This window comes from Desmodus rotundus, chromosome 3 (assembly GCF_022682495.2).
Source record: "Desmodus rotundus isolate HL8 chromosome 3, HLdesRot8A.1, whole genome shotgun sequence".
Taxonomy (NCBI): domain Eukaryota; kingdom Metazoa; phylum Chordata; class Mammalia; order Chiroptera; family Phyllostomidae; genus Desmodus; species Desmodus rotundus.
Window position 1 is genome coordinate 97,822,677 of NC_071389.1, and position 23,433 is coordinate 97,846,109.

The 23,433-nt window shown below is 38.9% G+C and overlaps 1 protein-coding gene across 8 annotated transcripts in view; it reads left to right on the forward strand.

Moving 5' to 3' along the window:
* The window catches only part of CCDC138 (coiled-coil domain containing 138), a 142,639-nt gene that overhangs the window by 30,685 nt on the left and 88,521 nt on the right, over nt 1-23,433 (forward strand). For all 8 annotated transcript variants that reach the window (XM_024552361.3, XM_045189161.2, XM_045189160.2 and 5 more), the window contains 2 exons: nt 206-364; nt 10,629-10,748. In XM_024552361.3, the coding sequence (XP_024408129.2) occupies nt 206-364; nt 10,629-10,748 (279 nt within the window). The remainder of the gene's footprint in view (nt 1-205; nt 365-10,628; nt 10,749-23,433) is intronic.

Below are 23,433 nucleotides of genomic sequence, written 5' to 3' on the forward strand. Positions count from 1 at the left end.
TATTGTCATTTTGCAGCAAGATAGAATTTCTGTGTACATTTACTTGCTGTTGTACTAGTATATTACTATAGTCCAGATTTTGCATGGTAACCATGTAGTCCTAAATGCCATTTGATTAAACTATAATTTTAGTAAATAAAAATATAATTTGTAGAATTTGCTAATGTACTTTTTAAAAACAGTGAAATCTGATATTTTATTGTAGTGTGAAACTTCAGCACAACAGAAATTTGCTGAAGAACTTCAAGAGCGAGAACGTTTTTTAGTTGAAAGAGAGCAAGTGCAGTTCAGACATGAAACTGCTTTGAGTAAAATGAAAGGAATGGAAGAAGAGGTACTTACAAGATTTCAGATTATAAAGGAGGTAAGTATACAACATTTGACTTTAGAGTTTCTCTTTTTTCTATTAACTTAGATTCACTAGTTATTAGCATTTTGCCTCATATGCTTTATTTCTTCTCCTAACTCACTTCCCTTCTTCTCGCTGACACACACACACACACACACACACACACACACACACTCACACACTCTTTTTTCCCCTGGACCATTTAAAGTAACTTGCAAAAATCATGACACAAAACCCCTAAATACTTCCTCAGTATTTTGATTGCTAGTATTTTGATTGCTTATTTTTAGGAGTATGTACCTCCTAGAAAAGTGCATTCTCCAACTGTTATCATATTAGGAAATTAATGTTAGTTAAATAATTTAAATAACAGTTCACATTCACTTTTCTAATTGGTTCCCAAAATATCTTTTAATATTTTTTTTATTCTATTTTATTATTTATTTATTTATTTTTGCATTTCTACCATTTCAAATTTATTATTATTTTTAAAATTTATTTTATCAATTATGCTATTACAGTTTTCCCATTTCTCCCCCTTCATTCCACTCCATTCTGCACACCCCCTCCCTCCCACATTATCCCCCCCTAGTTCATGGCCATGGGTCATCCATATAAATTCTTTGGCTTCTACATTTTCTATACTATTCTTACCCTCCCCCTGTCTATTTTCTACCTGCCATTTATGCTACTTATTCTCTGTACCTTTCCCCTCTCTCTCCCCCTCCCACTCCCTTGTTGATAACCCTCCATGTGATCTCCATTCCTGTGTTTCTGTTCCTATTCTAGTTGTTTGCTTTTGTTTTTGTTTTAGGTATGGTGTTAATAACTGAGTTTGCTGTCATTTATACTGTTCATATTTTTTATGTTCATCTTCTTTTTCTTAGATAAATACCTTTAACTTTTCATAGAATAAGGGCTTGGTGATGATGAACCCCTTTAACTTGACCTTATCTGAGAAGCACTTTATCTGCCCTTCCATTCTAAATGATAGCTTTGCTGGATACAGTAATCTTGGATGTAGGTCCCTGCCTTTCATGACTTGGAGTACTTCTTGCCAGCCCCTTCTTGCCTGTAAGGTCTCTTTGGAGAAATCAGCTGACACTCTGATGGGAACTCCTTTGTAGGTAACTGTGTCCTTGTCTCTTGCTGCTTCTAAGATTCTCTCCTTATCATTAATCTTAGGTAATGTAATGATGATGTGCCTTGGTGTGTTCCTCCTTGGGTCCAGCTTCTTTGGGACTCTCTGAGCTTCCTGGACTTCCTGGAAGTCTATTTCCTTTGCCAGATTACAGAAATTCTCCTTCATTATTTGTTCAAATAAGTTTTCAACTTTTTGCTCTTCCTCTTCTCCTTCTGGTACCCCTATAATTTGGATGTTTGAACGTTTCAAGATGTCCTGGAGGTTCCTAAGCCTCTCCTCATTTTTTTAAATTCTTGTTTCTTCTTTCTTTTCTAGTTGGATGTTTCTTTTTCTTCCTTCTGGTCCACACCGTTGATTTGAGTCCCAGTTTCCTTCGCATCACTATTGGTTCCCTGTACATTTTCCTTTGTTTCTCTTAGCATAGCCTTCATTTTTTATCTAATTTTCAACCAAATTCAACCAATTCTGTGAGTGTCCTGATTACCAGTGTTTTGAACTGTGCATCTGATAGGTTGGCGATCTATTCCTCACTTAGTTGTATTTTTTCTGGAGCTTTAATCTGTTCTTTCATTTGGCCACTTTTTTTGTCTTGGTGTGCCCTTTATGTAAAGGGACAGAGCCTTAGGTATTCACCAGGGTGGGGTATCGTTTGTGGCTGCACTGTGACGCTGTATGTGGGGGAGGGGTCTGATAGGGAGCAATGGCGCTTGCCCCACTCTCTGCTGGTTTTCAGTCTCTCCCTCTGCTACCCACAATCAAATTGGGCCCTTCTGGTGCTGCTTCTTGAGTGGGTGGGTTTGTGTACATTCTAAGACCCTGTGGGTCTCTCCAATGAACTCTCCTGTGAGGCTGAGAGTTTCTCCTGCTGCCTCCTCAACCTCCACAGGTGTTTTCAGTCAGTGGTTTGAGGCTTTATTTCCCCGAGCTGGAACTCTGGGTTGAGCAGTCTGTCACCCAGTCTACCAGGTGCTGCCTTGCCGGCCAGCTGCAGCTCACCCCACTCCACAGTCTGCCACCCTGCTCCACAATCCGCCACCTCGCTGAGTCCGCCAGCTGCGCCTAGTCACAAGTCCTCTCTGCCCAGCTTCCCGTCTCCACCCCTCCTACCCGTCTGGATGAATGTTTCTTCTTCATCTCCTTGGTTGTCGGACTGCCATACAGTTTGATTTTCTGTCAGTTCTGGTTGTTTTTTGTTTTTAAATTGTTGTTGTCCTTCTTTTGGTTGTGCGAGGAGGCACAGTGTGTGTACCTACTCCTCCATCTTGGCTGAAAGTCCCTGTTTTATTTTTTGATCAAGGAAAGAGACATAATTCATGCATTATGTTTGATTTTTATATCTTATTTGGTTTCTTCGAATCTAGAGCAGTCAATCTTTACCACTTTATGTTTTTTTGTGAGACTTTTTTTTGAAAGTTCTAGGCCAGTAGTCATATAGAATATGACATATTCTTATTTGCCATATTGTTTCTTAATGACTATATTCAGATTAAATATTTGTGTCAAGAATATTATATAGTTGGTATTGTATCCTTTGTTTCATATCAGGAGGTATGAATAAGTTACATAAAGTAGAATTCTTTGTGTTTTGAAAAATGCATACAATCTTGTAACACCACCATAATCAAGGTGATAATTCTAGCTCCCAAAGTTATGCTCCTTATGCTCCTTTGTAGTTATCTTTATCTCCCATTCTCAGCCCCCCAAAATCACTGATCTACTTCTGTCCCTGTAATTCTGCCTTTCCCAGAATGTCATGTTAATAGAATCATGACATGATTTTTCTTTATCTTTGGTGTAGGCTGCTAAACGTCTGAGAGAAACTCTGCGTTTTGCGCCAGGGAAACCAGGAAAAGGGGCCCTTGTAAATGACGGAGTGTGGGGAGAATCTTGGAGACAAGATTAGAAAGAAGATCCTTTCACTCTGGTGTATATGAACTTATACACATCTGGGTTACCCTCAGTGTGCATAGCACAACCCAAAAGCTGCAGAGTAAAGTCAGAAGGATCAGAATGCACTTTAGAAATACCTCCCAAGTCTCAGGTTAACTCCCTATCACCAATGCCGGAAGTGTGGAAAAGAATCACAGGAGCATGGCAAAGGCTTTGAAAACTGAACTCAGATTTAAGCCATTGTCTGAGTCTCAGACTAAGCCTTCAGTGACATATGCAAAAGACAATTCCAAAGCAGCACTACAAAAGCTTTGAAAAATGTACAGAGATTGGGTCACTGCCCACAAAAGGTAAGAAAATTCTAACTAGGCTCGCTGCTCAAAAAAATAAATAACGAAACCAATATTCCCCTGAGGATTATAATAGGATTCAGAATCAACACAACATACTATCTAAAAGGTCCTGGCTACAATGCACAAGTCCCTGGACATGTAAAGAACCACACAAATGTGACTAAGCCTCAAGAAAAAATGCCAGTCCTTAGATGATCCATATATTGGATTTTTAACTATGTTCCATGAGGTAACTGTAAATAAATGCAAAAGGAAAGACAGAAATTCTCATAATAAAAATTAAAAGCTAGAAAAAAACGTACTGGAAATTTTAGAACTTTTTAACATACCAGAAATAATGAACTATACAAATGATCCCTGAAAGTATAGTCTTTAACATACCAGAAATAAATAATTCACTAGATGAGCTCAGTAGCATCGTGGAAATGGAGGAATAAACACTGAACTTGATAGATAAATAGATAGCAAATTTGAAGAACACACACAAAAAAAAAATGAGGAAAAGGGGGAAGACCTCAGAAATATGTGGGGTAAGACTAAAAGAACTTAACATATGAGTAATTAAAAATCCAAAAGGAGAGCAATTGGAGCAGAAAAAAAATACTTGAAGAAATATTGGAGGTGGGGGAGGGAGGTGGGTTCACCTGGGGTGGGGTAGAAGGATGGGGAGAAAAGGCATACAACTGTAATTGAATAACAATAAAAAAAAAAAAAAGAAATATTGGTTAAAAACTTCACAAACTTAGTGAAAGACATAAATTTACATATTCAAGCTGCTCATTGAATTCCAACAGGATAAATTCAAAGAAAAGCATGAGGAGATAACGGCACAATTGAATTGCTTCTAAAAACCAAAGATGAAGAAAAATCATGTCATGATTATATTATCATGACATTTGGGAAAGGCAGAATTACAGGGACAGAAATAGATAAGTGATTTTTAGGGATTGAGAATGGGGGACAAAGATAACTACAAAGGACCAGAAGGAAACTTTAGATGCTAGACAAAAGGAAAAGAAAAAAAAAACCTAGGAAACTACTTACTTTAGGGTACTTCTCCAAGTTATCACTTCTCTCTACAATTCCCTGCTTTGTTTTACTTTTACAGTATTTACTTTTAACAATTTTTGTGTTATGTCTGGGGGTTTTACTTGTAATCAGTAAGAGAAATTGGGTGTAGTGGGTTTATCTTGCCATACTGCAAATGAAACACATATTGTATGTTTTAAATATCTTTTGAATGTGTGAAACCTTGGAAATGGGAATATTAACCAGATTTATAAAGTAAGTATATTTCTTTTAATTATATTGAAATTACACTGTAATTTTATTATATTCAACTACACTGTAATTAAAGATATTATATTTATATAATACATTAATTATATTTATATAATTATATTATTATATTTCTATTAAAACATAAACAATAGAGAACCAAGATGGCGGCATAGGTAGACACACTGCGCCTCCTTGCACAACCAGAACTGACAGAAAATCGAACGGCAAGGAAGTCTGACACCAAGGATAAAAAATAAACATTCATCCAGACTGGTAGGAGGGGCGGAGACGGGCAGCGAGGGCAGAGAGGACTCGCGTTGCCGTGGCAGGACCGAGACTGGCGGAGTGTGGGACGAACAGGGCAGGCAGTCTGACCACTGGCAGACCCTGCGGCCCCACATTCGCGCACAGATAAACCGGGAGGAATGGCGGGGAGCAAAGCAGACTGTGTAACCCAGGGCTCCAGCACGGGGAAATAAAGCCTCAAACCTCTGATTGAAAACGCCTGTGGGGGTTGGGGCGGCAGCAGGAGAGACTCCCAGCCTCACAGGAGAGGTCGTTGGAGAGACCCACAGGGGCCTAGGGCATGCACAAGCCCACCCACTTGGGAACCAGCACCAGAGGGGCCCAGTTTGATTGTGGGTAGCAGAGTGAAAGTTTGGAGTCCGGTGGAGAGTGGAGTGGGCGCCATTGCTCCCTCTCGGCCCCTCCCCCATGTACAGCGTCACTGCGCAGTGACCAGTGTTACCTGTCCCGGTGAACACCTAAGGCTCTGCCCCTTTAAGTAAGAGGTGCGCCGAACCAAAAAAAAAAAAAAAAAAAAAAAAAAAAAAGGCCCAAATGACAGAACACTTCAAAGCTCCAGAAAAAATACAACTAAGCGAGGAATAGATAGCCAACCTATCAGATGCACAGTTCAAAACACTGGTTATCAGGATGCTCACAGAATTGGTTGAATCTGTTCGAAAACCAGATGAAAAAAATGAAGCCTATGCTAAGAGAAACAAAGGAAAATGTACAGGGAACCAATAGTGATGCGAAGGAAACTGGGACTCAAATCAATGGTGTGGACCAGAAGGAAGAAAGAAACATCCAACCAGAAAAGAATGCAGCGTCAAGAATTCAAAAAAATGAGGAGAGGCTTAGGAACCTCCAGGACATCTTGAAACATTCCAACATCTGAATTCTAGGGGTGCCAGAAGAAGAAGAGGAAAAACAAAAATCGAAAACTTATATGAACAAATAATAAAGGAGAACTTCCCTCATCTGGCAAAGGAAATAGACTTCCAGGAAGTCCAGGAAGCTCAGAGAGTCCCAAAGAAGCTGGACCCAAGGAGGAACACACCAAGGCACATCATAATTACATTATCCAAGATGAAACAGAAGGAGAGAATCTTAGAAGCAGCAAGAGAAAAGAACACAGTTACCTACAAAGGAGTTCTCATCAGAGTGTCAGCTGATTTCTCAAAAGAGACCTTACAGGCAAGAAGGGGCTGGCAAGAAGTACTCCAAGTCATGAGAGGCAAGGGCCTACATCCAAGATTACTGTATCCAGCAAAGCTATCATTTAGAATGGAAGGGCAGATAAAGTGCTTCTCAGATAAGGTCAAGTTAAAGGGGTTCATCATCACCAAGCCCTTATTATATGAAATGTTAAAGGGAGTTACCTAAGAAAAAGAAGATCAAAAATATGAACAGTAAAAATGACAGCAAACTCACAGTTATTAACGACCACACCTAAAACAAAAACAGGAGCAAACTAGGCAAACAACTAGAACAGGAACAGAACCATAGAGATGGAGATCACATGGAAGGGTGTCAATAGGGGAGTGGGAGAGGGAGAGGGGGGGAAAGGTACAGAGAATAAGTAGCATAGATGATAGGTGGAAAATAGACAGGGGGAGGGTAAGAATAGTGTAGGAAATGTAGAAGCCAAAGAACTTATAAGTATGACCCATGGACATGAACTATAAGGGGGGAATGTGGGAGGGAGGGGGTGGGCAGGATGGAGTGGAGTGGGGGGGGGAATGGGACAACTGTAATAACATAATCAATAAATATATTTAAAAAATAAAAAAACAAAAAATATTCTATAATTATACAGAACAATTATATTACAATTATATTAATTATATTTTATTATATTAAATTACACTGTAATTTAATTATATTAAAATTAAACTGTAATTTTTCAATTACAGATTATATTCAATATTATTTTGTATTAGTTTCAGGTGTACAGCATAGTGGTTAGACAATTGTATACGATACTTTACAAAGTGTTTCCCCCAATATTTCCAGTACCCTCTTGGACCATAGATGGTTTGCAGTATTGTTGAGTACATTCTCTATGTTGTACTGTATATCCCCGTTAGTATTTGTAACTACTAGTTTGTACTTCATAATCCCTTCACCTTTTTCAACTAACTCCTCAACCCCCTTCTCCTCTGGCAACCATCAGTCTGTTCTCTGTGTCTATGAATCACAGAATTTTGTTTGTTTATTTTGTTCTTTACATTCCACGTATAAGTGATATCATATATTTGTCATTCTCTGACTGATTTGCATAATATCCTGTAGGTCCATCCATGCTGTCACAAATGGTAACATTCTGATCTGTTTTTATGCCTAATAATTCCATCATAAATATGTACTAAAACCTTTTAATGCACTCATCTGTTGATGGGTACTAGAGTTGTTTTATATCATGACTTGTGTAAAAAGTACTGCAATGAGCATAGGGGTGCGTGTATTCTTTCAAATTAGTGTTTTGGGTATCTTCAAATACATAGTTGAAGTAGAATCTCTAGGTCATATGAATGCTACCTATGTGATTACTTGGAAGAAAGACACTCATGTTTTCGATTTCATATATAAATTTGCATTTTTTAATACATTGGGAATAAATTGAGAGGGGAAAGAAGTAGTGTATTTTAAAATATACTTTATTGATTATGCTGTTACAGTTTTCCCAATTTTACCCCCTTTATCAACTCTCCACCCTACACCCCCCAACCCTACAGCTTTACCCCCATTGAGTTCATGTCCATGGCTTGTACATGTAAGTTCTTATACTTCTCTGTATCCTATACCATTCTTAACCTCTCCTCATCTATTTTATGCCTACCAATTATGCTTCTTATTCCCTGTACCTTTCTCCCACATTCTTCCCCTCCACCTCCCCACTGAAAACCCTCCATGTGATCTCCATTTCTCTGGTTCTGTTCCTGTTCTAGTTGTTTGCTTAGTTTTTGCTTCTTTTTTTTTTTTTTTTTTTTAGGTTCAGTTGTTGATGTTTTTTTGATGAGTTTGTTGTCATTTTACTGTTCATAGTTTTTGATCTTCTTGTATTTCTTAGATAAGTCCGTTTAACATTTCATATAATAAGCGCTTGGTGATGATGAACTCCTTTAACTTTACCTTATCTGGGAAGCACTGTATCTGCCCATCCATTCTAATGAAAGCTTTGCTGCATAGAGTCATCTTGGATGTAGGTCCTTGCCTTTCATGACTTCACATACTTCTTTGCAGCCCCTTCTTGCCTGCAAGGTTTCTTTTGAGGAATCAGCTGATAGTCTTATGGGAACTCCTTTGTAGGTAACTCTCTCCTCTCCTCTTGCTGCTTTTAAGATTCTCTCTTTATCTTTAATCTTGGGTACTTAATGATGATGTGCCTTGGTGTGTTTCTCTTTGGGTCCAATATCTTTGGGACTCTGGGCTTCCTGGATTTTCTGGAAGTCTATTTCCTTTGCCAGATTGGGGAAGTTTTCCTTCATTATTTGTTCAAATAAACTTTCAACTTCTTGCTCTTGTTCTTCTCCTTCTGGAACCCCTATGATTCAGATACTGGAACGTTTATGGTCGTCCCAGAGGTTCCTAAGCCTCTACTCATGTTTTTGAATTCTTGTTTCTTCATTCTTTTGGGGTTGGGCGTTATTTCTTCATTTTTTTCCAGATCATTGATTTGAGTCCCAGTTTCTTTCCTGTCACTGTTGGTTCCCTGTATATTTTGCTTTATTTCACTTTAGGTTACCTTCATTTGTTCCTTCATTTTGGAACTGAGCTCAAGCAGTTCTGTGAGCATTTTGATTACCAGTGTTTTAAATTCTGCATCTGATAGGAGGGTTGTCTTTTTGTGGCTTAGCTCTTTTTCTGGAGTTTTGATCTGTTCTTTCATATGGGCCATATTTCTGGGTCTCGGGACACCTGTTTTGTTGGGGGGGGGCCTTCAGTATTCACCGGGGCAGGGCAACCCTCTTTGCTGCCTTGTAGTGTTGTCTGTGGGGGAGGGGTCAGAGAGCGAGCAATACAGGTCGCTTGATCTGCTCTAGCCCCACTTTCCAATGAACTCTGTCTGGTGACACTGGGAGTTTCCTGTGCTGTGGCAACCCCCACAGTAGTTTGCAGCTAGTGTGAGTCTTTAGTTTCCCACTAAACCAGCTAAGCCTCATTGGTGCAGTCTGCCGCCATGCTGTGGGTCCTCTAAGCCAGCCTTGCCTCTCTTGCGCTGTCCACAGCCTTGCCCCCTGTGTACTCTGCCTTGCCATGGGGTCCTCTCCACCCACCTGGTTGCCCGTCTCTCTCTCTCCTATTGGTCTGGTGAATGTTTCTTTAAGTCATTATTTGAGTTCCATGCAGTTTGATTTTCTGGCACCTGTGGTTGTTTATTGTTTTTAGATTGGTTGTTATCTTCCTTTTGGTTGTGCTCGGAAGCGAAAGGTTTCTGCCTATGCCTCCATCTTGGCCAGAACTGAAAGAAATAATATTCATACTTAAACTTGAAAACATGCTATCTCATTTAAATGTAATTAAAGAAGAAATTGATTTGAATCATTGATAAAACTGATTAAGGAGAGTCAAATAGTTTGGGGATCAGAATAATTTTATTATGTATATTAATTTTTTCAGATTTAAAACAATTTCCACTGCCCTGGCTGGTGTAGTTCAGTGGATTGAGTGTAGGTCTGTGAGGCAAAGGGTCCCCAGTTTGATTCCCAATCAGGGCACATGACTGGGTTTCGGACCAGTTCCCCAGCAGGGGGCGTGCAAGAGGCAACCAATCACATGTTGATGTTTATCTCCCTCCTTTTCTCCTTCCCTTCCCCTCTCTCTGAAAATGAATAAAATCTTAAAAAAGAAAATTTCAGCTGCTTTATGAGAACAAAAATTACTTTGTTCTGTTTATGGACTAGTTCTTCTACTCCTTAAAGGTAACTTAAACCTTCTTTTTAATGTATAAAGCTATAAATAACTCATTATCTCTTGAAAAGTATCCAAAATTCTTTGTTTTATAATTCCATTGTGTCAATAGAAATTATTTGATTGAATTTCTGCGTTGGGTTTTTCTGAGCAATAGCTTTATTGCTGCTTAATTTGTATAATATGTTTTAATAAAGTATTAAAACAGCATTTCACAAGTGCTTTTAATGCTTGGTTTGTACTTTAATCAATTATACAGTTTTTATAAATTATTTGCAGTATTAGTTATGTGTGTTTAATATACTGATTAATTTCTTTTGATTGAGGGAGTTGTAATTTTTAATTTGTGTTCAGTACCATTAGTGACAAGCAATTCTTACCTAATTTTTTGATAATATTTTTTTCCTCCTAGCAACATGATGCAGAAGTTGTACACTTAACTGAAGCTCTTAAGGCAAAAAACAAAGAATGCAAGAGGCTAAGGTCTTCTTTTGATACTTTGAAAGAATTAAATGATTACTTAAAAAAACAGGTAAGACCTATTTTAATATTAGATTATAAGACATTCTTAGAACTATATGATTTGTATCTAACAAATTATAAGTCAGTCTTAGAATACCTTTTGGCTAGAGAAACTTTTTTCCAATTACTAATTTTTATATATAAGTCATCATCTAGTTTTGTAATGTTTTTTTAAATATATTTTATTGATTATGCTATTACAGTTGTCCCATTTTTTCTCCCCTTTATTCCTCTCTGCCTTGCACCCCACTTCCCACCAGCATTTCCCCTCCTTAATTCATGTCCATGGGTCATACATGTAAGTTCTTTGGCTTCTCTATATCCTTATACTATTCTTAACCTCCCCCTGTCTATTTTGTACTTACCATTTATGCTTCTTATTTCTGGTACCTTTTCCCCGGTACTTCCTTCTCCATCTCCCCACTGATTTTCTTAGATAAGTTGCTTTAACATTTCATGTAATGAGGGATTGGTGATGATGAACTCCTTTAACTTGACCTTACCTGGGAAGCTCTTTATCTGTCCTTCCATTTTAAATGATAGCTTTGCTGCATAGAATGATCTTGGGTGTAGGTCCTTGCCTCTCATAACTTTGCATACTTCTGGCCAGCTCCTTCTTGCCTGCAAGGTTTTTTTTGAGAGATCAGCTGATAGTCTTATGGGCACTCCTTTGTATGTAAGTCTTTCCTTTTCTCTTGCTGCTTTTAAGATTCCCTCCTTATCTTTAAAACTGGGTAATGTAATAATGTGAGCTTCCTGGACTTCCTGGAAGTGTATTTCCTTTGGTAGATTGGGGAAGTTCTCCATAAATAGGTTTTCCTTTTTTTTTTTTGATATATTTATTGATGATGCTATTACAGTTGTCCCATTTCTGCCCCTTCACTCAACTCCATCCTGCCCACCCCCTCCCTCCCACATTCCCCCCTTATAGTTCATGTCCATGGGTCATACTTATAAGTTCTTTGGCTTCTACATTTCCTACACTATTCTTACCCTCCCCCTGTCTATTTTCCACCTATCATTTATGCTATTTATTCTCTGTACCTTCCCCCCCTCTCTCCCCCTCCCAATCCCCTATTGATAACCCTCCATGAGAGCTCCATTTCTGTGGTTCTGTTCCTGTTCTAGTTGTTTGCTTAGTTTTCTTTTGTTTTGGTTTTAGGTGTGGTTGTTAATAACTGTGAGTTTGCTGTCGTTTTTACTGTTCATATTTTTTATCTTCTTTTTCTTAGATAAGTCCCTTTAACATTTCATATAGTAATGGCTTGGTGATGATGAACTCCTTGAACTTGACCTTATCTGAGAAGCACTTTATCTTCCCTTCCATTCTAAATGATAGCTTTGCTGGCTAGAGCAATCTTGGATGTAGGTCCTTGCCTCTCATGACTTGGAGTACTTCTTGCCAGCCCCTTCTTGCCTGTAAGGTCTCTTTGGAGAAATCAGCTGACACTCTGATGGGAACTCCTTTGTAGGTAACTGTCCTTTTCTCTTGCTGCTATTAGGATTCTCTCTTTATTTTTAATCTTGGGTAACTTAATGATGATGTGCCTTGGTGTGTTCCTCCTTGGGTCCAGCTTCTTTGGGACTCTCTGAGCTTCCTGGACTTCCTGGAAGTCTATTTCCTTTGCCAGACTGGGGAAGTTCTCCTTCATTATTTGTTCAAATAAGTTTTGAAGTTTTTGTTCTTCCTCTTCTCCTTCTGTCAACCCTATAATTCGGATGTTGGAATGTTTCAAGATGTCCTGGAGGTTCCTAAGCCTCTCCTCATTTTTCCGAATTCTTGTCGCTGCATTCTTTTCTGGTTGGATGTTTCTTTCTTCCTTCTGGTCCACACCATTGGTTTGAGTCCCAGTTTCCTTCGCATCACTATTGGTTCCCTGTACATTTTCCTTTGTTTCTCTTAGCATAGGCTTCATTTTTTCATCTACTTTTCGAACAAATTCAACCAATTCTGTGAGTGTCTTAATAACCAGTGTTTTGAACTGTGCATCCGATAGGTTGGCTATCTATTCCTCGCTTAGTTGTATTTTTTCTGGAGCTTTGAATTGTTCTATCATTCGGGCCATTTTGTGTGTGTGTGTGTGTCTCGGCATGCCTGTTACTTAAAGGGGCGGAGCTTTAGGTGTTCACGGGGGCGGGGTTACGCTGGTGGCTATGGTGTGACGCTGTACGTGGGCGAGGGGCCGAGAGGGAGCAGTGGCGCCCACTCCACTCTCTGCCAGATTTCAGCCACTCGCTCCGCAACCCACAATCAAACTGGGGCCCTCTGGTGCTGGTTCCCGAGTGGGTGGGCTTGTGCACGCCCTAGGCCCATGTGGGTCTCTCCAACGACCTCTTCTGTGAGGCTGGGAGTCTCTCCTGCTGCCGCCTCAACCCCCACAGGCATTTTCAATCAGAGGTTTGAGGCTTTATTTCCCCCGCGCTGGAGCCCTGGGTTACGCAGTCTGCTTTGCTCCTCGCCGTTTGTCCAGGTTTATCTGTGTGTGAATGTGGGCCCGCGGGGTACTATCCTCCGCTCTGCCTGTCCCATTCTCCGCCACTCTGAGTCCGGCCCTCTCGGTTTATCTGTGCGGGAATGTTGGGCTGCAGGGTCTGCCAGTGGTCAGACTGCCTGCCCCGTTCGTCCCACACTCCGCCAGTCTCGGAGTCTCGGTCCTGCCATGGCGACGCGAGTCCTCTCTGCCCTGGCTGCCGGTCTCCGCTCCTCCTACTGGTCTGGATGAATGTTTATTTTTTATTTCCTTGGTGTCGGACTTCCTTGCCTTTCGATTTTCTGTCAGTTCTGGTTGTGCGAGGAGGCGCAGTGTGTCTACCTACGCTGCCATCTTGGTTCTCCCATCAATACGTTTTCAAATAAATTTTCAATTTCTTGCTCTTCCTCTTCTCCTTCTGGCACACCCATGATTTTGATGTTGGAATGTTTACAGTTGTCCTAGAGGTTCCTAAGCCACTCCTCATTTTTTTTCAATAATTGTTTTTTATTCTGTTCTTGTTCAATGTTTATTTCTTCTCTCTGCTCCAGGTAGTTGATTTGAGTCCCCGTTTCCTTTCCGTCACTGTTGGTTCCCTGTATATTTTGCTTTATTTCACTTTGCATAACCTTCACTTTTTCCTCTACTTGGAAACAGCCTGATGACCAGTGTTTTGATTTCTCCATCTGATAGGTTGGCTATCTCTTCATTACTTTGTTCTGGTTTTGGTACTTGGATCTGTTCTTTCATTTTGGGCCATATTTTTTCGTCTTGATGTGCATTTTATGTAGTAAGGGGTGGAGCCTTAGGTATTCTCCAGGGTGGACCTAGGTCACTGCATTGTGGGAGAGGGATCAGACAGGGAATAATGCCACTTGCTCAGTGCTCACCTCGCTTTCAGTCACTTTCCCCTTTATCCAAGAGGAAATTGGGCCCTTCTGGTGCTTTTTCCTTGGTGGCTGGGTTTGTGTACGTTGTAGGACCCTGTGGGTCTCTCCAACAAACTCTCCTCTGAGGCTGGGAGTTTCTCCTGCCACTGTACCCCAACAGGTGTTTATAGCCAGAGGTTTTGAGGCTTTCTTTTCCTGTTCTGGAACCCTGGGTTGTGTGGTCTGTCTGGCTCCCCTGTTGTTCCTCCTGGTTTATCTGCACATAAATGTGGGACCACCTGGTACTCCTCCTGACTAGAGAAATTTTTGATAACTTCGTTTGGTAACTGTAGTATTAAACACTGGTAAATATAAAATACTGTTAAGTTTTTGAGTTCTCATCATCTATTCTGGCAACCATCTGAGTTTGGCAAGTTGAAATTTTTTTTAAAGTAAAAGGAAGTACTAGATTTAAATACAAGCAAAAGAATAAAACCCCAATAGCCTGGAACTTTAACCTGCTATTAGACACTACTGCTTAGTTAACATTCATTTTTTTTTCTGAATATTATATTCTAGGCATTGTACTAGAAGGAAGTCTTTACATTGCTCATAGTCTCATGAGTGTAAACCAGTATCATACTGCACTGTGATTATTTATATAGGTGGTGTTGCTTAGGGTAGTACTTGATTACATTGGAGTTGCATAACATAAATATTTTAAGTGAATTGTGTCTTTTTCTTTTATTAAAATTTCCTTTTGCTAGTTTTTGACTGAAAAATGTGAAAGTGAAGGTATGTGTTGAAGAGAGACAGGGCAATGATTATTTGTATTTGTGGGAAGGAGAAGTGGATGAGCAGAAGTGGAAATTGGGGTAAACTCAGCACTGGATTGTAAAACTTTATGAATTCTAAAATGTAAATAAGGACAGAGATAATTTGCCTCCTGGGATTCCTTAGTTGGCTATGTGTTCTCTGTTTTTATTATTGATTTCCTATAGTCACAACTGGTTATAATCTGTCTCGTTTGTAGTTACAGGTAGGTTACCCAATTTCTCACTTGATCTAATTCTTTGGCTCCCCTGAGTTCATTTATGGTCTCCTACAATGGATATATGACCTTGACTTACTATTGTCTGAGGGCTTGCTTTACCACTAGGGAGATTACTTTTTCCCATCATAATCTCAGTCTAGCACTCAAAAAAGACAAGGGTTTCTTTAATTGCTAGCATAGGTACATAATTGCCCATTCCTATCTCCAGGTTTATATTGATATAATCCTTAATAATTTTACATCTGAATGCATAAGATGTAAAATTATTACATGCATTATTAAGTGGTTGAACCCATTAATAATTGGATTTATAGCCTGTATGTCCAAAGTGAAAGTGGCTGGAAGAAACTCTTTGGTATGAAGTGACAGAATACATTTTTATGGTTGGTTTGTTTAGTGTCTATCGGGGTCAACACATATTTTTTGTTGAACACCTGATAGTAAATATTTGGAACTCTGTGAACCATATGATCTCTGTCATAATGCCTCAACTCTGCCAGCATAGTCCAAAACTAGCTATAGACCGTAAGTAAGTGAATGAGCATGGCTCTCTTCTAATAAGACTTTATTCATAAAAACAGACAGTGGTCAGTGCCATAGCTTGCCAGCTTCTGGCACAATGAATGATAAATTATTTGAAATTATTAATTATAAAGTTAAATTATTTCTGTGATTCACTTATATAGCATTTTGTTTTTTTAAATTTGTTTCAAAAGATTTTATTTATTTATTTTTTGAGAGAGGGAAGGGAGGGAAAAAGAGGGAGAGAAACATCGATGTGCAAGAGATACATGGATCGGTTGCCTCTCACATGCCCCCAACTGGGGACCTGGCCTGCAATCCAGTTATGTGCCCTGACTGGGAATCAAGCTGGTGACCTTTAGGTTTTCAGGCTGGCACTCAGTCCACTGAGCCACATCACCCAGGGCACATAGCACTTTATGATAACATTGGATATAAATATATTTGCTTTAGTAATAATAATAATGTTTAAAAAATTCCCATTAAGTCTTTCCAAAGATTAATGTTCAGGACTCATAAGAGGAGAGAGTTCCAGTGAACACCCCAGGCTCACGGTTGAAAAGAGCAGAGTTGTACCCTACGATTAGGTGAATTAGAGATAGATAGGACCCTCTTCAAACTGAAACCTCTTCTTGACTCATCTCAGTTTCTGATAAGAATAAGGTCATCAGTCCCCATTTTAAATACCTAGCAGAGGAAAGGATCAGCTCTTTCTGAGATGTCATATGTATAAAAATTGCAATTTTCAGTCATTCTATATAAAATTAATAAGCACATTAAAAGACAGAATCATATGACTAAATATGAAGAGAAAAACCCCAGACAATAAGAACATACCTACAGGTGATCCAGATATTAGAGCTAATAGGCAATGACTTTAGAAAGTGTGAGAACTTTATAACAGCATCAGAATCTCTAAAAGGGAATTTAGTTATTCTAAACCCGAAAAATATATGAATTGAATTTTACATTTCCATTAAGGGAGTTTAAAAACAGATGAGACATAGCAGAAGGCAGGGTTAGTGAACTAAAAGATAGTTTTATGAAAGTCTTTTTTTTTTCTTGAAAGTCTTGAAATGGAAGTATCAAGTAGAGAAAGAATATAAAATTCATAAAAGCGTCATGAGACCTAGTTAAAAAAGTATACCATGGGAGTTCCAAAAAGAGATAGTGAGGCAAAAGCAAAATATGTGAAGAGATAATGGTCACGAATTTTCTAAAGTGGTGAAAGATGCCAACCCAAACAATATAAGAAATTATATTAACCCTAAACAAGACAAATATTGAGAAAAACCACACATACATACATAGGCACATTATTTTAAGACTATTGAAAACTTTGGGGAAAGATAAAACCTTCAAAGTGGCCAGAGAAAACATGATACCTTACCTTTAAACAGTAAGACTCATGACTAAATTTTAAGGATGAAATATCATATATTGTAATTTAAGCATAAATAGGAAAAAAAAACCCAGAAAAATCCCCCTTCTTGTTGTAGGAAGCCACCATAGCCTTGCAACTAAAACTGTCAAGAACATTATAAGCAAAGAAAAATCAAAACCAGTCTCTCTTGAATAAAGATGCAAAAATTTTAAATATCAGCAAATTAAATTCAGTGATACATAAAAAGGATAGTACAACTAAAGTAGACTTTGTTCAGAAATACAAGGGTGGTTTATCATTTGAAAATTAATATTTCAAAGAAACATCCTAATTTCTATTGATTAAAAAATTCAGCCCCAACTCATAGTTACTAGTAATAGAGAACTTCTTAATTCTTTTTTTAATTTAAAGTATTTAAAAAATTGTTTTCTTATTGTTGTTCAAGGATAGTTGTCTCCAATTCTCCCCCACCATTCCCCCTCACCCCAGCCATCTTGACCTACACCCATCCTCCATCCTACACCCCTTTGGCTTTGTCATGGTGTCCTTTTATTATTTTTTTAAAATTGAGATTTTATTTATTTATTTTTAGAGAGATTGGAAGGGAGGTAGAAAGAGAGGGAGAGAAACACTGGTGTGTGAGAGATACATCAACCAGTTAGCCTCTCACACACTCTCAACAAGCGACTTAGCCTGCAACCCAGGCTTGTGCCCCGTCTGGGAATAGAGCCAGTGATCCTATCATTTGCAGCCGGCAATCAATCTACTGAGCCACGCCAGCCTGGGCTGTCCATATGTTCTATATACATGTTCCTTGACAACCAGCCCCCCTTCTCCCCTATTTGTCCCCTCCCACCTCCCATCTGTTGGGTACTGTCAATTTGTTATTAATTTCAAGGTCTCTGGTTATGTTTTGCTATCTTGTTTGTTTTGTTGATTAGGTTCCACTTACAGGTGAGATTATATAATATTTGACTTTCACTTTCGAGTTTATTTCAGTTAGCATAATGCTCTCTAGTTTCATCCATACTGTCACAAGGGTAGGAGCTCCTTCTTTCTTTCTGCTGCATAGAACTCCATCATGTAAATATACCAGAATTTTTGATCCACTCATTTACTGATGGGCACTTAGGTTGCGTCCAGCACCTGGCTATTGTAAATTGTGCTACTGTGAACACTGAGGTGCATAGGTTCTTTTGCATTGGTGTTTCAAGATTCTTAGGGTATAGTCCCAGCAGTGGAATTGCTGGGTCAAAGGGCAGTTCCATTTTTAGTTTTTTGAGAAAATTCCATAATGTTTTCCACAGTGGCTACACCAGTGTGCATTCCCACCAACAGTGTACTAGGGTTCCTTTTTCTCCACAACCTCTCCAAAACTTGATGGTTAATTTGGTTATGATGGCCATTCTGACTGTTGTGAAGTGGTATCTGATTGTGGTTTTAATTTGCATCTCTCTGATGGCTAGTGATGCTGAGCATCTTTTCATATATCTTTGGGCCCTCTGTATGTCTTCCTTGGAGAAGTGTCTGTTCAAGTCCTTTGCCCATTTTTTAATTGGGTTGTTTGTCTTCCTGGAGTGGAGTTGTGTGAGTTCTTGATATATTTTGGAGATCAGGCCCTTGTCTGAGGTATCATTAGCAAATATGTTTTCCCATACTGTTGGTTCTCTTTGTAATTTGGTGCTCTTTTCTTTAGCCATGCAGAAGCTTTTTATTTTGATGATGTACAATTTGTTTATTCATTCCTTTATGTCCCTTGCTTTAGGGGACAGATTATTGAAAATATGGCTGTGTGGAATATGTGAGGTTTTCCTGCCTATGTTCTCCTGGTGTCATGACTTATGTTTAAGTCTTTTATCCACCTTCAATTTATTTTTGTGTATGTTGTAAGTTGATGGTCGAGTTTAATTTTTTGCATGTAATTGTCCAGATCTCCCAAAAGCATTTTTTGAACAGGGTATTTTTACTCCATTTATGCTTCTTTCCCCTTTGTAGAAAATTAATTGACCATAGAAACTTGGGTTTATTTCTGAGCTCCTTATTCTATTCCATTGATCTGTGTGTCTGTTCTTACGCCAGTATGAAGCCGTTTTGATTACGTTGGCCTTGTAATACAGTTTGATATCAGGTATTGTGATCCCTCCAACTTTATTCTTCTTTCTCAAAATTGCTGCAGCTATTCAGCATCATTTATGGTTCCATATACATTTCTGAAATGTTTGTTCTACATCTATGAAATATGTCATTGGTATTTTCATAGGGATTGCACTGACTGTATAAATTGCTTTGGGTAGTACGGACATTTTGATCATGTTCCGCCAATCTGTGAACATAGTGTATGCTTCCATTTGTTTGTATCTTCCTTAATTTCTTTCTTCAGTGTTGTGTAGTTGTCTGAGTACAGGTCTTTCACCTCCTTGGTAAGCTTTATTACTAGTTACTTTATTTTTCTTGTTGCTATATTAAATGGCATTTTTTCCCTGATTTGTGTTTCTGGTATTTCATTGCTGGTATACAAAAATGCCTTCGATTTATGAATATTGGCTTTGTATCCCACTGTTTTGCAAATTCATTGATTAGATTGAGCAGTTTTTTGGTGGAGTCTGTAGGATTTTGTTTGTACACTATCATGTCATCTGCAAACAATGACACTTTGTTTCCTCTTTTCCAATTTGGATGCCTTTTGTTTCTTTTTCTTGTCTGATTGCTGTGGCTAGAACTTCCAATACTATGTTGAATAGAAGTGATGAAAACGGACATCCTTGTCTTCTTCCTGATCTTAGTGGGAAGGCTCTAAGTTTTTGTCCATTGAGTGTGATGTTGGCTGTAGGTCTCTCATATATGGCCTTAATGATGTTGAGGAATGCTCCCTCTATTCCCACTTTGCTGAGTGTTTTTATCAGAAATGGGTGCTGAATCTTATCAAATGCTTTTCCCGCATCTATTCATATGATCATGTGATTTTTGTCTTAGCTGTTGTTTAGTGATGTATTTTGTTTATTGATTTGCAAATATTGTACCATCCTTGCATCCCTGGGATGAATCCCACTTGGTCGTGGTGTATGATCTTTCTAATGTATTGCTGGACGCGGTTTGCCAATATTTTGTTGAGAATTTTAGCGTCTATGTTCATCAGCGATATTGACCTGAAGTTTTCTTTCTTCGTTGTGTCTTTATCTGGTTTTGGGATTAGGATGATGCTGGCTTCATAAAAAGAGTTTGGGAGTCTTCCATCAGTTTGGATTTTTTCAAATGGTCTGTGAAGGATAGGGGTTAGCTCTTCCTTAAATGCTTTGTAGAATTCTCCTGTGAAACCATCTGGTCCAGGGCTTTTGTGTGTTGGGAGTTTTTGGATGACTGCTTCAATTTCGTCTGCTGTTATTGGTCTGTTCAGGTTTTCTGCTTCTTCTTCATTCAGTTTTGGAAGATTATATTTTTCTAGAAATGTGTCTATTTCACGTAGGTTTTCAAATTTCTTGGCATACAGTTCTTCACAGTAATTTCTTACAATCCTTTGTATTTCTGTGGTATCAGTTGTAATCTCTCCTCTTTCATTTCTAATTGTGTTTATTTGGATCCTCTCTCTTTTTTTCTGGATGAGCATCCTTAAAGGCTTGTCGATTTTGTTTATCTTTTCAAAGAACCAGCTCCTGGATTCATTGATCCTTAGAATTGTGCTTTTAGGACAAAACCAAGGGGGAGGGTGGAGGTGGGGGAGGGAGGTGGGTTCACCTGGAGTGGGGTGGAGGGATGGGGAGAAAAGGCATACATCTGTAATTGAATAACAATAAAAAAACAAAAAGAATTGTGCTTTTAGTCTCTATGTCATTTAACTCTGCTCTGATCTTGGTTATTTCCTTCCTTGTGCTTGCTCTGGGCTGTCTTTGTTGTTGTTCCTTCAGTTCTTGTAGGCGTAGGGTTAGGCTGTTTGAAATGTTTGTATCTTTTTAAGGTAGGCCTGTATTGCTATGAACTTCCCTCTGAGGACTGCCTTTGCTATGTCCCCTAGGTTTTGGATTGTTGTGAGTTCATTTTCATTTGTTTCCAGAAAGTTTTTGATTTCTTCCCTAATCTCGTTCTTGACCCATTCATTGTTTGATAGCATGCTTTTCAATCTCCATGATTTTGAGTGTTTGGGGTTTTTTCCTTTCAGGTTGGTTTCTAGTTCAGTCCCTTGTGGTCAGAGAAAATGCTTGGTATGATTTCAATTTTCTTGAATTTGTTGAGGCTTGCTTTATGTCCTATCATGTGGTCTATCTTTGAAAAAGTTGCATGTACACTTGATAAGAATGTGTATTTTGCTTCTTTGGGATGAAAAGCTCTATATGTATCAGTTAAGTCCATTTCCTCTAGGGTGTTGTTAAGGGTGTTGTTAAGTGACACAATATCCTTCTTGATGTTTTGTTTGGAAGACTTGTCCACTTTTGACAGTGGGATGTTAAAGTCCCCTACTATAATTGTGTTGCTGTCAATATCTTTCTTGAAATCCTCCAAGATTTTCTTTATGTATTTGGGTGCTCCTATGTTGGGTGCATATATATTTACAATGTTTATGTCTTCTTGGTGGATTCTTCCCTTGAGTATTATGAAGAGACCTTCTGGGTCTCTCTTTATGGCCCTTCTTTGGAAGTCTATTTTGTCTGATATGAGTATTGCTACCCCTGCTTTTTTCTCCTGTCCGTTTGCTTGAAAAATTTGTTTCTAGCCGTTCACTTTCAGTCTGTGTAAGTCTTTTGTCCTGAGATGGGTCTCTTGTAGGCAGCATATGTGTGGGTCATGTTTTCTTATCCATTCAGCTATTCTATGTCTTTTGATTGGAGCATTTAATCCATTTACGTTTAAGGTTATTATCGATAGGTAGTTATTCATTGCCTTTTTTTCCTACCTGTGTTCCTCTCTCTTTCTCTTTTCCTTCCTTTCCTTAAAGCAGTCCCTTTAGCATCTCTTGCAGAGCTGGTTTGGTGGAGCTGTATTCTTTTAGACTTCTTTTGTCTGGGAAACTCTTTATTTGGCCTTCTATCTTGATTGAGAGCCTTGCTGGGTAAAGTAGTCTTGGTTGCAGGCCTCTGGTTCTCATTACTTGGAATATTTTTTGCCATTCTCTTCTGGCTTGGAGCGTTTCCATTGAGAAGTCAGCTTCTAACCTTATTGGGGCTCCCTTGTATGTTACTTCCTTTTTCTCCCTTGCTGCCTTTAAGATCCTCTCTTTGTCTTGGAATTTTGCCATTTTAATTATGATGTGTCTTGCAGTGGGTCTCTTTAGGTTCCTCTTGCTTGGGACTCTCTGTGTTTCCTGGATTTGGGTGACTTTCTCTCTCCTCAGACTAGGGAAATTTTCCATCATTACTTTTTCAAACAGGTTTTCTATCCCTTGCTCTTCTTCTTTTCCTTCTGGTATTCCGATTATACTGATATTGTTACGTTTCTTGTTGTCCTGAATTTCCCTTAATCCCTCTTCATTCTTTCTGAGCCTCTTTTCCTTTTCTTGCTCTTTCTGGGTGTTTTTTTCTACCTTTTCCTCCAGCTCGCTGATCCGATCCTCTGCTTCATCAAGTCTGGTTTTCATTCCTTCTACTGTGTTCTTCAATTCAGGAATTGTATTCTTCATTTCCTCTTGGCCCTTGTTGATAGTTTCTATTTCCTTTTTCATGTTGATATAGTTTGCAGTGAGTTCATTGTAGTTTCCCTGTAGTTTCTGGGAGTTCTCTTTGAGCTCAGAGAGCTCAGTGAGCTTCCTGATGACCATTGCTTTGAACTCAGTATCTGATAGTTGACTTGCCTCTTTTTCAGTTAGCATTTTTTCTGAGGCTTCCTTCTTTCCTTTCATTTGGGAATTGTTTCTTTGTCTTCCCATTGTTTGTGAGACTCTTCCTGTTAGCCTCTGCTTCTTAAATTGATGTATTCTGACTCCCTGGGTTTATGGTATGAACTTCTATGGTAGAATGCCAATGGGATTCAGTGGTGCTGTCTCCTTAATCTCCTGTGCTCACTGGTCTTGCGGTGACGTTTATAGGTGTAACATGGTCTAACTCTGGTCTTTTCAGCACTCCAGGTTTTGTTGTCTCACCTGTGGGAAAAAGAGAAAGGGGGGGGGGAAGAAGGGAAGGAGGGAGAAAGGGAATAGAAAAGGAAAGGACGGAAGGAAGAAGGAATAAAGAAAGATCGGAAGCAAGATAAGAAGGAATTTTAACAAAAATTAAAACAAAAGAATAAATAAAAGAAGGCAGGAAGAAGGAATAAGAAAGGTAAAGGATGGAAGGAAGAAGGAATTAAAAAAAAGACAGAAGGACAGAAAGGAAGAAGGAATTCAGGGGGAAAGGAAGAAAGGAAAAAAAAAAAAAAAAGACTTCTGCTAGCTTTAAACCGGTCAGGTTAGTTCTGCTGGTCTTCCTGTC